The sequence below is a fragment of the Dendrobates tinctorius genome, unplaced genomic scaffold (genome assembly GCF_039654945.1).
Source record: "Dendrobates tinctorius isolate UK_male_01 unplaced genomic scaffold, ASM3965494v1 ptg000105l, whole genome shotgun sequence".
Classification (NCBI taxonomy): domain Eukaryota; kingdom Metazoa; phylum Chordata; class Amphibia; order Anura; family Dendrobatidae; genus Dendrobates; species Dendrobates tinctorius.
The window spans coordinates 11,247,724-11,265,350 of record NW_027361773.1 but is presented as its reverse complement, the minus strand read 5'-3'; the positions used below and the strand labels follow the sequence as shown (position 1 = coordinate 11,265,350).

Here is a 17,627-nt window from a genome sequence, read left to right as displayed (position 1 = left end):
ATTGGCCAAGACGGTCTTGGTTCGCGGACATCGTTAACCTTCTCACGGACGTCCCCTGGAAGCTTCCAGACAGGGCAGATCTGCTGTCTCAAGGTCCGATTTGCCACCCCAATTCTCGGCCGCTCAATTTAACGGCGTGGCTGTTGAGACCGAGGTTTTGAAACGATGAGGCTTTTTGGATCAAGTTATTCATACCATGATCCAAGCCAGAAAGCCATCGTCTTCCAAAATTTATTACCGTACTTGGAAGGCCTATTTCACTTGGTGCGAGGCCAACGACATTCCGCCCATGCGTTTTTCGCTCCCTTCAGTCCTGGCATTTCTTCAGGCAGGGCTTGATGCAGGCCTTGCCCTCAGCTCTTTAAAAGGTCAAGTTTCGGTGCTGTCCATTTTATTTCAGAAGACGTTGGCCTCCCGTCCTCAGGTCAAAACCTTCCTTCAAGGAGTGGCTCATACGGCTCCTCCGTACCAAGCGCCCGTAGATCCTTGGGATCTTAATCTGGTTCTCGAGGTTCTGCAAGGTCTTCCCTTTGAACCTCTCAGGGAAGTTTCCCTATCTCTCCTTTCATGGAAAGTAGCCTTCCTAGTAGCCATCACCTCCATCCAGCGCGTGTCGGAATTGGCGGCCCTCTATTGCCACTCTCCTTTCTTGGTACTCCACCAGGACAAGGTAGTTCTGCGGCCTCCACCCTCTTTCCTTCCTAAGGTGGTGTCCACTTTCCACCTGAATGAGGATATTGTTCTCCCGTCCTTTTGTCCGGGTCCAACTCACCCTCGGGAGCGCTCCTTGAACAAGCTGGACTTGGGTCAGGGCGATGAAGGTCTACCTAGCTAGGACGACTCCTTTGCGGAAGACAGACTCTCTCTTCATCATTCCAGATGGGGTTCGTAAAGGTCAGCCGGCCTCCAAAGCTACTATTGCTCGCTGGATCAGATCGGCAATTTTGGAGGCCTACCGGGTCAAACATCGATTGACCCCTCCGGGAATTAGAGCTCACACTACCCGGGCAGTGGGTGCCTCCTGGGCGCTGCGCCACAGAGCCTCCACGCTGCAGCTTTGCAAAGCTGCAACCTGGTCATCGGTTCACACATTTGTGTAATTCTACAAAGTCCACACCTACGCTTCGGCGGATGCCAGCCTAGAAAGAAGGATCCTGCAGGCAGCGGTGGTGAGTCCGCTGGCCTGATGGAAGTTTGTTCTCCCTCCCCAGGGACTGCTTTGGGACGTCCCATGGTCTCTGTGTCCCCCAATGAAGCGATAGAGAAAACAGGATTTTGGGGTTGCTTACCGTAAAATCTGTTTCTCGGAGCCTTCATTGGGGGACACAGCACTCTCCCATGTTCTACAACTCCTGTTCTTATGTTTGTTGGTTATTTACAGTTGAGTTGTCTGTTCTGTATTTCAATCTATTCTGTTACTTCTCCTACTGCTCTCACTGAAGAATTTCCTGCCGGTCGGTGGGGTGTACACTGCGGAGGAGGAGCTAACTTTTTGTGCATAGTGTCAGCCTCCTAGTGGCAGCGGCATACGCCCATGGTCTGTGTCCCCCAATGAAGGCTCCGAGAAACAGATTTTACGGTAAGCAACCCAAAAATCCTGTTTTATACTCCCCCCCCCCCCCCCCCCCCCAATCTTTCCTGTGGTCCAGCGCTGTCACATTCTGTCGGAGGCTGGGAGAGGAGTGCGGCGCCAGAGAACGTGCATGCCCATAGTGCTGTCTGGAGCCATTTTCCTGAAGACACACTGTAAATGTGTCTTCAGAAAAATGGCGGCGGATAGCACTATGCACCTGCGCGATTCCAACGTGAACTCCTGCCCCGGTCACTGGCAGAAGAGAAGCGCCGCGGCAACGCTCCTCCCGGTGAGGTATGCAAGTATGGCGGCCGCGATCTCCGGCGCCATACCCATGACCATACAGTACCTGTCACAAATCCTGCGTCGCTGATTGGCCGCGGCCGGCTGGGCTCGACCAATCAGCGACGCAGGATTTCGGTTAGACAGACATGATAAGACGAATATATATATATATATATATATATATATATATATATATATGTGTAAATAAATCTCTCTTGATCCTCCTCCCCTCACTACTCTATCCAACAGCAGTGTTTTGGCTGGGTTACCTAGTGGAATGAGTTGCTGTTGTGTTTCACAAGCATGTCTCAGCTGGAGATATTGAAAAAAAATCTTGCATTAGGAATGGAAAACGTCTGTTTAAGATCCTCAAAAGATCGAAACTCCCCTTCCGAATAAAGCTGTGATTAGTTTAATCCCTTAGTCCAGTCAAAATACGGAAAAAAAAATCCTTTACCCTGAACAAATTCCAAGAAAGTGTTTTTTTGGTAGTATTACATGTAGGGAAAAACATACTAAAAGTTTACCAAGATAGGGTTACCACAAAGGGTCCAAATGTGATGTCAAAGAATATGGCCGCCAAAGCTGTAAAATGTTAAATGCACTCGTCTTTCAGTGTCTATCATATTTCTTTTTCAATTACTACTATTATATTTAACAATTTATCTTCTTTTACAGAGCTGAGAATGATGGAAAGTCAAGAAGCTTGCCCCTTATGCAGCCATGAAGTAGATGACGGAGAAAGAGTGGTGATTGGTGCGACAGGAGCTGAAGGGATCAATAAAGCCAGTATTGAGAGGGGTGTTAGCACTGTGGTAGCTGCTGGAGCAGTGGTGCGCAAGAGATGTCGTATGAACTACATAAACAAGAAGCAAATAGACTTGCATAAGAAAGCTACTTCCGTTCATCGTTCACCTGCCAAGAGAGGTACACGGGTGTCTACTGGATCCTATGATGGCACGACGCAGTGTTTGTTCTGTGGACATGAAGTGGTGAAGACAAGATCTAGCAGTGATTTCGATGACTATAGCTTTGTTAAAACGGATGGATTTGTAAGGCCCATCTTGTCACATTGCAAACAGCGTAATGATGACTGGGCACTCACCATTCAATGGAGAATCGCGTACTTTGGGAAGGACTTACATGCTGCAGACTGTATCATCGATCATGTGACATTAACTTTCAGACAAATTACGGAATTCCTATGCATCATGGTGGTGGATCTACTACAAAGAAACCGTGGAAGGTAGGGAGGCCGATGAACATGGACCAAGAGCAAGCGTTCTGGAGAATGTGTGCATTTCTCAAGAACAACGATGAAGAGCAACTGACTGTCACAGATCTTGCAAAGAAAAAGACGGAGTATCTTATAGAAGGAGACAGTGCTGCCTATAGTAATAAAATGGCTGAGGTATAGGCTGGAGGAGAGGTATGGCGATTCGCTATTCATAGCAGAGTGTGAAGGGTTGCCTAACAATGTAACGTTCCGTGAAAAGACCAGAATAATCCTGAGGGACTATTTCCGTAGTCAGGAAACGGATGAAGAAGCCCAGAAGAGAGCAATCAGAGACTGCGGCCAAACTAATCAAGAGCGATATCAAGTCTAAGATCCCATCTTCAACCGATGAATATCCGAAGACTTCTTCACTTGAATGTCAGTCTGCCTTAGATTATCTCTCCCCGAGTTTGCTTTGCTTGCTTCAAACCCTCTTCGTTGGAAAGGACATTCACAGGAAGGTCGCAAGCATTGGACAATCAGTTGTTCAGGCTGTATGTCCCAGGGCTGTAGTAGCTCCATTGCAGCTTGTGTTAGCAGTCCAGCTCCACCATCATTTCAGGTCTCGATTTCTTGTAGACAGTCTCTCAGCCATGGGATATTGTTCATCATATTTGGAAGATCAGCGATTCCAGGAAAACGGTGCCGCTTCTGTTGGCCAGGATGTACTCGGTGGTACCATAGACAGACTGGATACGGCACTGCCGTTCGCTGCGGACAACGTCGATCATATCATGTTAGATGGGAAGGGGACTTTCCATGGCATGGGGATGGTAGCTACTGTGACTCCAGGAAGGAAGGTCAGTCGCACTGTTCTCAGACGGAAGACTGCCGACTTGGAGATAGTTGAACAAAGCAGAGTTGATGTAAGGGAATACCGTTTCACAAAACACGCGCCGAAACTTAAAATTCAAGCCCTTGCCATTTCTCGACGCCAGCCATTGACCATCGTGTTGATGTATTGTGGGAGATGTCTTTACGCTTCAAACAGCCTGCACCGAGCTGGAATGGAATGATGCACATGCTACATAAATACTGTGATCATCCGGGGTCGTCTTCTGTAATCTTCCTGCCCATCATTGACATGTATTCCGGAGACAAATCATGCATCTTCTCTACTCTTGAGTATCTGTGCAACCTTGCTGATAAACACCGATCCGCTGCAGTTGTTACATTCGATCAGCCACTCTACTGGAAAGCGTCAGAAATCAAACACGATGTGCCTGAAGACAGCCCGGTTCGAGATGTTGTCCTGATGCTCAGGCGCTTCCACACATTGATGAATCTTATGGGTGCCATAGGAACGTTGATGGATGGGAGTGGAATCAAGGAGATCTTGGGAACAATTTACGGTGACAATGCTATGCAACACATCATGACTGGAAAGGCAGTTCAGTGTGCAGTTCATGGCCATCTCCTCCTGGATCAGTGTCTAACTCAGCACGTTGCAGACAAAGTACTTTGCGACCATCCCGGTTTTGCAGACCTGTTGCAAGAACTTGAGCAGTTGTATGCTCGGACACTGACAGGGGAGAGTGACTTGAATTTGGTCATCACTTCTACCTGCCTTAGTGCAATTGTCCACCAAAAGAAACGGATTATCCGCTCACTCTCGCACCAGTAAACTTTGGCTGAATTACCAACAGATGGTTGGAATTGCAAGGGAGCTTATCGAGGCCGATCGTACATGATCCTGTCTGATGCACCTTCATGCTGTAGCTGAATGTTTGCCCATTCTTGCAGCTGCTGGGCATGGGAACTATGTGAAGGCCGCCTACCTTTACCTCCAGTCTATGACCACTCTGGAAGATGATATGCCATCAGTCTTCCATAGATTTATGAATGGCTTGCATGTTGTAAGGCAGACTGATCAGTACTGGGCAGGCCTGGGTTGTGACCTAGTCATCGAGCAAGCTCTGATGCACTCCCTAAAAACCGCAGGAGGACTCACCAGAGGAAGTGGAATGTCCGAACATCAGAGGGCCTTGTGGACTCTGTCTGTGCCAGTGTCCTCTTCCTACAGTGATGCAATGCAGGGTTTCACTCGCCAGAGCTTTGTCACCAGTGAACAACACAAGGAGGCAAGAACGTCAAGGACGAGAAGAGATCATGAAGACCTGGAGAAAATTGCAGATAAACTCTAGACCTTTTCACCTTTCTCTGATGAAGTGTCTCATCGCAACATTATCACCAGTGTCAATGCAAATAAGGATGTGAATGTCCATAACCTGTTCACCATTGGCAGAGAAAGAGTGGCGACAATGGAGGGTCAATCACTGTTTTCAGTTAAGTACAAGCGGTCAATGAAAGCCAAGACCCTGGCATCCAGCGAGGCTATTGACGTTGCTAAGGACAAAACAATAGACCCCGCTCTTTTGTTCCAAAAGTTTACTGTAATGTCTCAAACTGCTGATCTTTCCCTTGATGAGGTGATGGCCTATGAACTTTCACCATACCCACCATCCCTCTTTGAGGCAAAACATCTCTTACGCAAACCAAACAAAGCGCAACTGATGGCTGCTATAAAAGAACAGAATTCAGATGACGCAGTACTCAAGGATGTACCAGAAGTGGAATATTATGCTCTTGACGGAGGTTCTCTTCTCCATCGACTGAAGTAGTCAGAAGGAAAGACTTTGTTCAATCGCTGAAGACTATGCATCTTTCACACTAAAGCACTATGGTAAGGCTACAATAGTATTTGATGGTTACATTGGAGGACCAAACACCCTGGACATTACCCATCAGCGATGGCGCAAAAAACGAACAAGTAACAAAGTGAACATTGCTGAAGGAACAAAATTTGTCAGGAAAAAGGAGGACTTCCTTTCTAATGTGAAGAACAAACAGTCTCTTATCAATCTCGTTTCACAGCGCATGAATGACAGAGGCTGCCACGTAATACAATAAGAGGGGGATGCAGATGTGGAGATTGTTAAGGCAGCAGTGTCAATGTCATCCAACAAAAGTACTAGTCTCATTGGCGAAGATACAGATCTTTTGGTGTTGTTACTTCATCATGCGTCAACCAGTGATGGCAACAAGCTTTATTTCTACTCGGATAAAGGGAGTCCTGCAACAGTATACGACATTAAGGTTATGAAGAAGTTCCTGGGAAATGGGAAACCATGTCTGCAGCAGTCTTCTGTTCCTTCATGCATTCACGGGTTGCGATGCCACTTCCTCGGTTTTTGGAATCGGAAAAAAACTCGGTCTACACAAGGTTTTGAAGGGAGACTCGGTCTTAAATAGCTGTGCTAAAATCTTTTTCAAACCTAACAAAAACAGAGCTGAGATTGAAGACACTGGGTGTAAAGCGATGGTGGCATTGTTCGGGGGCAAACCTGGAGACAATCTGTCTGCAATGAGGTATTCTACTCTCTGCAAAAAAGTTGGTTCAGCCAAAATCTTTGTTACACCTGAACGACTGCCACCGAACTCCTCTGCAACAAAGTATCATGCCCTTCGGAGTTACCTCCAAGTGATGCTTTGGATGGACAATGGTGAGGCCATGGACACTACTGAATGGGGATGGGAATTGCAGAACAGTCTAGTTCCAGTGATGATGGATACTTCACCCGTGCCAGAAACACTTCTGAAAATAATTCACTGCAATTGTTCTCGTGGTTGTAGTACACTTCGGTGCACTTGCAAAAGACACGGACTTACCTCTTCAAGGGTATGCGGACCATGTCAAGAAGGGCATTGTGACAATATGAGTGAGGAAGCAGAGTCTGATGATGAAAATAGTGACTATTGACCTGACACGCTTATTCAGTGATTAAGTAGGTCTTAAAATGCACTGTGTATTAATTCTATAATTTCTAGAAATGTACATATATGTCATGACGTCATGACCTCGCCTGTCCATGTAGTTAGTATAAAACTTTGTATAAAAATTGTTATATGAAAATATATAGTATACAAAATGCAAACTCTTCTGTAACTTAAAGCTACAGCTTTGAAATAGGGAAATATTCGTTATTTTTGGAAAACTTAATATGCTGTTCCCCACATATAATAGTAATAAAAAAAAAAATAAATAATAATCATAAAACTCTTTCTTGGAAATTGTTCCGGATCAAACCGTATTTTGACTGGACTACCTCTCCTCTCCCATAGCTCAAAACCCTCTAATTTATTTAGCTCTGTACATGTCAAGTTTCTCCAAATCAGGGAATGTCTCGTAACTCCCTGAATACCCAATATTTCTTTGGCCGCGTTCCATAACTTGTCTCCTTACAAACACTTTTTTGGTATTGCAACAATATCACAACCCTGTCTGCCTGCAAGATGGCAGCTGAAAGAACTGGTCACCATGAAAAAGCAGTTTAATCTGCAGGCATCATTATAAAGCAGATTGAGGCTATGTACCCACGTACACAGAAAATTCATGACTAAAACCGGACTCCTTCCCAGGAAACGCGCGTTTTTTTGCGCAGTTTTAAGCATTTTTTTCCAGAGCATGCCCAGTCTCATAGAATATAGTTGGAAATGCGGATTTTTCCACGAAATTAATGAGCATGCTGCGTTTTTTCCCGCGATGCGTTTTTTTTCACGGAAAAAAAACGCATCAATATGCACAAAAAGTCCGGAATTCATTAAAATGAATGGGATGCTTCTTGTTACCGTTTAAGCGTTTTTACCGGTAAAGACGCTTAAAAAACGCAAAAAAAACGCTTACGTCGGTACACAGCCTAATAAGATAGTTTTGCAAGAAAAGATTCAGTATAACCTGTGCGATCACCATTTAATCCGCTGCTCTTGCTGTGACTGACAGATGTTTCTGTATACATACTGATAGAAAGAAAGCTGTCCATCACTGATAAGACTGCCCACTGGACCCAAAATCCGAGAAGAAGCAGAAGTTTGAAAATTTAAAATAAAAGTTAAAACTGAATATTTTCCAATAAAACTATATATCTGTTCAGTTTTGCATGCACCACAACATGACTGTAGAACAGATTTTACAATAATGGTGACCGATAACTGAAAGGTATAAATCACACACAGCTCTGCAGCGACATCAGGAGAGCAGACCGTGGCCATCACACTGATAACTCCTCCTTCATGGAAAATAAGTTCTGGAGTCGGAGTTATATTGCAGACACCATCCTCCCCAGAGCTTGGAAGAAGTCATTTATATAAAGTGATAAAAGAGGATTTATCAAAAACAGGCATCGGATATGGGGTATGCAGGGAGGACTGTTTTCAGCAGTTTATAACCTGTAATTCATTAGGTTAAAACCTGAATGGCACAGGATTGCCGGGCATGTAGAAAAACACTTTAGAAACAGATGACGCGTTTCGACATAACAGTCTTCATCAAGATCTGTGTTCTGGTTACAAAGCATGTGAACATATAGTCTGACTTCCTAGTATATGTTCACATGCTTTGTAACCAGAACACAGATCTTGATTAAGACTTATGTCGAAATGCGTCATCTTTTTCTGAAGTGTTTTTCTACAATCCTGTGCCATTCAGGTTTTAATCTAATGGATTAAAGGTTATATTTTAGTCTGCGATCTACTCGCTGGTTTTTTCCTTTTTTTTTTGTCCTCTTCCCAAGTACGTTTGCTCTATGGAACCGTGCTGAGTGCCAGCTGCTTAATGAAGACTTCACAGAAGGGTGAGCTGACTATAATGCGATTTTTTTTTTTTTTTTTTTTTTTTTTTTTTATATAACCTGTATGCCCATATTAATAGAATAAATCAGTCAAATGTGGTCACAGATTTCCTTTAAAACCGCCCTTCAGATGAATTTTAGTGCCCAGAAAATTTTGCCTAGCTTATATTTCTGGAGACACACACTGTAAACATGGAAACAACATTTTCTAGGGTATGTATCAAGAGGTATAGAAAATATTTGTGGCTTTACTAGCATTTTACTTTACGTTTTGGTGTCATCTTGGGGCACTGTGCATCACTTTTCACTGCATTGACATGACTATACAAGCATGGTAATGTTACATTAACTTTCTGTGCTCCAGTATTGCCAAATCTTTGACTTCTTCAAAAATCTCCATATGCACCAGAAGGCCCTGAAATGGTTACCATCGCAACTATACCTAACCCATGATTCAGTCACGTTCTTGTACAATCTAGGCCAGGAAGATGTTAAAGAATTGGGACCATCCGATGATAAAATCCTGGAAATCAGAAGGAACTGTGCCACTAACAGGGCTATTGATGTCTTCATCTCTAAAGGCCCCGTGTCTCACATAACAAGATCGTTAGCGAGATCGCTGAAACGTCACCGATTTTGTGACGCAACAGCGACCTCGCAAGCGATCTTGCTACGTGTGACACATAGCCGCCCCCCCCCCCCCCCCCGCTGAATATCGCTGATCGTGCTTGAATATCCTGGGCCATTTTTTGATCGTTGGCGTCCCCGATGGCAAGCATGCATTGCTGTGTTTGACGCTTACGAGCGACCTCGTTGGCGACACAGAACTCAGGGACGCAGGCTTGAATCGTCCGAATAGCTGCTGTGTGACAAGGTACCAATGACCACCGAGGTCGTTATACGGATCACTGTATCGTTGCTGCGTTGTTGAAGAGATCTGCTTGTTTGGCAGCTTACTAGTGACCATGTAGCGGACGCACCAGCGATCCTTACCAGGTCGTATCGTCGGGATTGCTGGTGCGTTGCTATGTGAAACGGGACCCTTAGGAACTACAGCAGATAGTGCCCTTACCTGAGAATTTACTAAATCACGTATTTTCTAACACTGACCAGCAGATACAAACAAGTAATTACGGTAGATATTCAGCTTACTTCTCCTTCAGATTTGACACCAACAATTTTTCCATTCTCAGTCACCAATTCCTCGATCGGTTTATTCAACATATAGGTTCCTCCATAAATGGCACTTAATCTGCGGTAAAAACAAATATTCAATCATAATCAGAAAGCCCATGATAGTTTTTAATGTTATCTTTAACATGTTGCAAGACAAACAACAACCAGTGGAGAGCAAATGTTTTCTTAGCCAAGAATAAGATCAGAGAATGGCAACGAGGGCATTATGCAGAAGGGGTCCTGCCCATCTGGTGTAGATGAACAGGAGTCAGACAGGTTTGATAAAATACAGCTGGGTCATCTTATTAATCGCCAGCAGGGGGAGCCACAAGACAGGAACAAATAACCTGCCGGTCCTCTGCCGACAATGAGGGAATTAGGTCTCCAACTTGCCTCTACTGGCATCTGGGAAGCACAAACCCTTAACAAGACATCAAGAGAGCAGCACTTTAGGGCTTTGGGAGGGATACCAAAGGTCTCCTGCAACTGTGCAAATGACATTGTACCCATGGCACAAACGTTTAATCCCCAGGGGCAATCCATAAGTGAAGATCTGGAATGCTCAATAAGCATGGGACTGTCAGAGGCAATAGAATTAAACTGTAATAGCGATTTATTAGAATCCTGCCAAAACTGTGGAAACAATTCATGAATAGGTAGGAGATTTCTACTAGTATAGGAAGATCTCTCCAGAAAACTGAACAAACAGCCACCCACCAATCTAGTGGACAAAATAATTAGCCACAGACGTGAGGGGGGATTGAAGCCACTTTATATATATTTTTATATATGTTAGGCCGGTCACACTTGCAAGAAACTCACACGAGTCTCAATACCCGGCACAGCTGCCGGCAGTCGGGACCGGAGTGTGTGGCTGCATGTATTTCTATGCAGTTGAGCGCACCGGTCCGAACCGCCAGCGGCAGTGCCAGGTATTGAGACGCGAGACTCGTGCAAGTTTCTCACAAATGTGACCCCGGCCTAACTACATAAATGCCTTGCTGGATACTAGTAATGAGAGTCAGGATAACATTCCCGCATAAGAATTGTAGATGAACTCACTTAACACTCCCATGAGTGTGTGAGAGTGTGAATGTGTGTTAATGTTCTTACCTACTGCTGCTCTCTCTGGGATCCAGCACCATTCTGCTCAACTTCTTAGTGTTGTCTCCTCTTTTCAAACTAGCAGAGCCTCCGGATGCATAAAATGGAAGACTATTACTATCAAACTATGGAGCCAATTCAAGTTCACACAGAGCGCTGTGTGACCCAAAGAGTTTTCAGAACATTAATGACACTGAGAAGAGGAGCAGAACGGCGCTGGATCTTTGACAAGGCAGCGATGTGTAGATTAATACACTCACTACACACCATACAAAACACCTTCAAAGTCAAAAAAATATTCATGGGAGTGCTTCATACTTGGGTTGTGAGAAGCCCCAAATAAAAGTAGTCAGAGTGAAGTGTCTTAAAGAAACAGACTAATTGGTGTGGGTTTCCCCATTAATTCTAAGCAGTTTAACAGAGCCACTAAATGACACGCTCTGCACTTTAAGGCTTGCTCACATGTGTGTATAATACGGGCAAGTACTAACATAGTAACATAGTTTTGAAGACTGAAGGAAGACCTTATGTCCATCTAGTTTAGCCTATTTTTAGCGCAGCTGTTCTGCATTGCTGTGATGAAACATCGTACAGCATTCGGACCAGTGTTATTTTATGCGGCAGCTCATACCCAAGATTATTTTCTCATGTTGATTCAGCACTTGAGAACTTATACAAGTATATGAGTTCATGTGAAACATCGGACTGCACTTGGATGTCATCCAATAGCAGTCCAATATATGACAAGACAGGCAATAGAGGCGACATTACTTCCATGGGCACATATAATGACGCACCCCAATATTGGCACACCCTTAATGTCATTGTCATAGTTTGACAAACATTTAATAAGTTAATGACTCGCTCACAAGAGTGTGTAACACGGTCGAGTGCCATGCAATAATACATCAGAAACCACTCGGACCAAGGTTTTTTTTTTTATGTGGCAGCTCAGGTCTGCTATTTTCTCATGCCAATTCAGCATTAGGAAACAGTGGCAGCATGTTATGATTGCATTTGAGAATCATATCGCACTCACTCATACATGTCTATAGGTGCAATTGAAACATCAGACTGCAATCGGGTGTCATCCCAGTGCAGTGTGTTTACCCAGGATGCCGGAAATGGAGGAGATGGGGAAGGGTCTCCCAGTCTCCTCCGTACCTGTACTGTGATTTTCTAATGCGAGATAAGAGCACTGAGCCCTGACACTCGGCTCACAGCAGAGCTGGAAGGGAGCGTCATTAGCATAACACATCCAATGCCCTCAAGTTGGATGCTATACGCTACTGTGACCCTGACCTTATAGTAGGTCTTGTTCGCCATTTGCAAAACCTGTGCTGCAGTAAATGGAAACATTTTTTACATCGAAAACCAGAAAACCTGTTTGGTAACGCATATCTGGCAACTTTTACATGATTAGGATAGGGTTATAAATCTCTGGTCGTAAACTATAAAATTTCCAATCACTGACTACAAGCACCGATTGAAACAGTTTACAGAAATACTCTTATCAGATGTCAATATTGATTATGCAGATTTGAAATGAATTGGTTATATCAGACTGGAGGTTCTGCTGCTGGCAAAAACTGACTGAAGTGGCAGCAGCAGCCAGAACTCCAACCTGATATACATAATTCGATTTAATGGGGGTTAGAAAAGCTGCAATAACGAGTACGCCCCACGGAAAATCCCTATTTTGCATTCTAACATTCTCATAGTAACATAAGATGATTGCTTGCAGTTTGAGTTGATTTCTTACCTTGCAAACCCCTGTGGCAGTTCTCCAAGGCCATAAAGTGGATAAAGATAAGGACTTTTGCCATATCGTGCCAGAGATTCGCTGTAGAGCTTAATCCTGTTGAAAGTCTCCAGACAGGGCTCGTGTAGATAACTAATAAGGAAAAAAAAAAAGAAAATTTTGATCATTGTGAATTAATGTCTCCATGCAAAGTCATCATATAGTTTGTCATTAAGTACTAGTCTGTGTAATAAAGCATGGTTTAGGTAATCTGAACTCCCTTCCTCTGGGGTCTCCATAGCAAACACTAATGGCAGGGCCTCAACACCAGCAGCCCAAACAAAAATTACTTAATTTTTTATGTCTGCAGGACCAAGGATACAATTAAAATAAGAACTAAAAAAAAAAAGCCACTTATGTTTCTAAACCAAAGAGTAATGCAGCCAGTGAAAGTACCTCTGTCCACTGGTTCTACCTAGGATAGAACACGCATGGAGAGGTCTACCGAGCCAGCATTAATAATCTTTATTAATAATAATCTTTATTTTTATATAGCGCTAACATATTCCGCAGCGCTTTACAGTTTGCACACATTATCATCACTGTCCCCGATGGGGCTCACAATCTAAATTCCCTATCAGTATGTCTTTAGAATGTGGGAGGAAACCGGAGTACCCGGAGGAAACCCACGCAAACACGGGGAGAACATACAAACTCCTTGCAGATGTTGTCCTTGGTGGGATTTGAACCCAGGACCCACTGAGCCACCGTGCCGCCCATTAGCATGGAAGTGAAGACACCTCCAGCTCCAGACTATAGTTTGTGCCATCTATGCTTTAGCAGATTATCTTACAGACGGGAGTCATGATAAACTGTCAGAGCCCACCAATCTATAAAACAAATGAAATAAAACTCCAAAATCTTAACACCATCTTCTCATCAGAATGTGCCAATATACCAGGTCCAAAAGTGTAATCCTCCATATGTATGAGCTCTGTATAACCCTACGCCACTACAGATTGACAGCTTTCTGCCTATGCAGTGTGCACAAATCTGCCAATCAGTGATGGGGATGGGATTATATAGAACTCCACATTTAGAGAACTGGTAGATCTGCAGCAGAGAAAACAGGAATTTTATAAAAAATGCAACAAGTAAGAATCAGGGTGCGTCTATTTTATTCTGCTCTCAGATGGGGCAAAAACCATGTGAGATTCCCTTTAAAGAAGCACTCCTCGCATCAAATTTTAATCCTCTTAATATATTGCAATCATATTATATAGCATTGTGTCCATTGTGTACAATTGCTCATTTTGCCCTTCAACCCTGTTAATTCTTTTCCATTAGGTCTATGACATGTGATTACAAAATGACTAGATGAATCTTTCTAAGCTCTACATAGCAAAAGGTCAATTTTCCCTATGTGAATCAAGAGTCACTGGCAGCGGTGGTGGTATTTGGGGAGGGCAGAAAATCCAGGTCAGGAGTTGAAGAGGGGTATGATTTATATGGGGACAATAAACTTCCTGCTTGTACATAAAAGCAGAGAAAAGAAGAAATAGCTGAGTAGAAAGGCAACATGAGCAATTGTAAGTACACAGTGCTATAAAATGTGATGACTATGATGACTATGTGCTTAAGAGGATACAAACTGATGGGAGTGCTTCTTTAACCCAGCCTGTTTTCACTTTTATGATCCGGCCAAATGTTACAATTTTTGACCAGTGTCACTTTGTGATACCTCTGGAATGCTTCAACGGATACCCCCGATTCTAAGACTTTTTTTTTTTAGATATATTGTACTTCAATATAGTGGCAGCATTTTTTCTATACGAGTTGCGTTTCTGAAAAAGTTTAAGTTTGGCAACAATTTAGAAAATTTTGCAACTTAATTTTTATGTCCTTAAATTTCCCACATGTCAACTTTACATCAGCACAATTTTGGAAACAATTTTGTTTTGTTAGGAAGTTATAAGGGTTAGAATTTAGCCAGTGATTTCTGATTGTTTCAACAAAATTTACAAAACTTAAAACAAATAAATAATAATCTGAAGTGACAGATGCCTATATGACAGAAAATGCCCAAAATTAACACCATTCTAAAAACTGCATCCCTGAAGGTGCTCAAAACCACATTCAAGTTTATTAACCCATCAAAGGAATTTCCGTAATGTGGAAGGAAAAAAAAAAAAAATGAACATTTAACTTTTTGTCAGAACATTTTTCACTTTAGACCTAAACTTTATTTTCACAAGGGTAACAGGAATAAATGGACCACAAAATTTGTTGTGCAATTTCTTCTGAGCATGCAGATACCAGATATATGGGGAAAAATCACTGCTTGGGCACACAGCAGAGCTTGGAAGGGAAGGAGCGTCATTTGACTTTTTGAATGTAAAATTTTCTCGCATAATTAGCAAATGCCATGCTGTGTTTGGAGAGCCCCTGCCTAACCAGTGGAAACCCCCACAAGTGACACAATTTTGGAACCTATAACCCTAACTGAACATCCTAAGATGTTTGGTAAGCACCTTGAAACCCCAGATGCTTCCCAGAAGTTTATAATTTTAAGCCGTGAAAAATAAATCACATTTTCCCCCCACAAATTTTTTTTATTTACTCCTCCCAAATTTTGCATTTTCACAAAGGTAATAGGAGAAATTCCACCAAACAATTTGTCGTGCAATGTCTGAGTATGCAGATACCCCATATGTGGGGGTAAACTACTGTTTATGCTCACGACGGCAGGGTTCAGAAAAGAAGTAGTGACGTTTTGAAATGCAGACTTTGGTAGAATGGTCTGCTGGTGTCATGTCTCGTTTCTAGAGACCCTGATGTGCCTAAGCTGTGGAAACCCCCCACAAGAGACCCCATTTTGGAAGCTAGACCCCTCAAGGAATGTATCTAGATGTGAGGCAAGCACCTTGTACCACCATGTGCTTCATAGAAGTTTATAACGAAAACAGTGAAAAAAGTCTTAGTTAATTACCGGTAATAGCATTTTTCGGAGCCCATGACAGCACCACAAGAGGGAATTCGCCCTTCAAGGACAGGAAACCTACAGACATAAAAGGGCGGCACCTCTCTCCCAATTCAGTTGGATTACAGAACACTAGAGGACCTCCAAGGTTAGTTGCATTATACACATTCCGTACACCAAATAATTTTTCACACGTGCTTATGCAGAAGTTAAAGAAGTGCTCACCCACACGCGAAGGGAGGGAATACAAGGGTACTATCATGGGCTGTACAAGTGGCTGCCATCACCGGCCTAAGGGACCCTGCCAACACTTCCCAGGCACCTTTTAGAAAAGGTTTCTGCCTTATCTTCAGATTTCTCATGTCTTGAAAGGGTTGTGAGGATCTCCTAGATGCTTTAGCGACCGCTGCATCCAGCTTTGGGGCTTTATCCCACAAAGACGAGGCAGATTCTTTGAATGGATACCTGCTCTTGAAGGCCGGCGCTCAGAGGAAAGACCTGCATGTTTTCTGATCCAGACCCTCTGAACATGACATCCTGCATGGATTTTTCTGGCCTGGGCTCAACAATCCCCATGGTATTAACCACCTTTATCGGCTTATTCACCTGGTCAACAGGGGAGCAGGAACAGCTTGACTAGGCATCTGAGGATGAAGTCAAAGCAGATGAACCCGAGACATCCTCACCCGAGTCACTATCACTATCCGACATGGGGGATCTCCTTACGGACACTTTCTTGGGAAAGGTATCTCACAGATTCCCTAACCTCTGCCCCAACGATCTCTCTCTCAGGCTAGAGGCGAAGTCTGGTGTTTCTTCCGCTACTGTCTGTTGAATGCATGGCTGCCACAGTCTCTTCCCCTAGGAATCTGGCAGTAAGGCCCTACAAATTGCACACTCTTTATGCTTGGCCTTAGCAGTACACTTCTTCCCCTAGTAGAAAATTAGAAGTGACAAGGGGAAAACTACATCACTGAGCAAACTTTCATGAAGATCACTTGTCAGTTAAGAGTAACTGAATGGTACCGGAATGCGCAGAGGACATCTTCCTAGGGGCTGAAGACTTCCAGCAGACTGGATCACTCTTCTGACTGGATCTCCTTTCACCCATACGATCACCTCTTGCGGATGTCGGTGGTCACTCTTAAATGGGGCTCCTCAGTGAACTGTTACTGTACAGGTGAATGCTGCACCTGCTCCTGCTGCTCTGGAGACTTCATGATACCATACTGGGATTATGGGTCTGGAAGCACCTGGTCTTGTCCTGATTTTAATATCCTAGGCCACGCCCCCACTCCGGCACCCCCGGTCTACCGGGTCAGTAGGTCCTCCACGTGGTGTGCTGGTTACTTCCTCCCCCCGGGGTCTACAGGCCAGTGACACTCCCTGCCGGCCTGATACCCCAGACCCGAATGACCCACGGACCAGTGACCCCCGCCCTCCACCGTACAACTTTGCCCACAGCCCCAAGAAACGCACCCCCACAAACTCCCTGCAGGGACAGCCACACTGCATTCCCAGGAGTCACGGTTGCGTCACCGGGGCCGCGTATAACAGCCGCGCTGCCACCCAGCCACAGGAAGTACACCCGCACACGCGCCAGGACTACGGCCCTGGAAGCACACACAGTCACCATTCCCAGACATACTTACCAGCACACGTGCGCAGGACCACGACCAAGCCGGTAATCCTGCCCGGACACCGCTCTCCTGCTATCACTCACTATCATGCAGTCCCCCTGAACCCACTGTGGCACTTCCAGGGATTCCAGACTGGCCAAGGTAGGGGACCCCCGCTGCCTGAGCAGACTGGCCAGGCCTGGGATTAAACTTCTATCTTCTACATTCTTCACAGGCATGTCTGAG

The 17,627-nt window shown here is 44.3% G+C and overlaps 1 protein-coding gene across 1 annotated transcript in view; it reads right to left on the bottom strand.

Moving 5' to 3' along the window:
- Positions 1–17,627, bottom strand: part of GDI2 (GDP dissociation inhibitor 2) — a 76,668-nt gene that overhangs the window by 27,100 nt on the left and 31,941 nt on the right. The window contains exons 6-7 of the mRNA XM_073589065.1: positions 12,804–12,935; positions 9,914–10,013 (exon numbers count right to left, since the gene is read on the bottom strand). Coding sequence (XP_073445166.1) covers positions 9,914–10,013; positions 12,804–12,935 — 232 coding nt within the window. The remainder of the gene's footprint in view (positions 1–9,913; positions 10,014–12,803; positions 12,936–17,627) is intronic.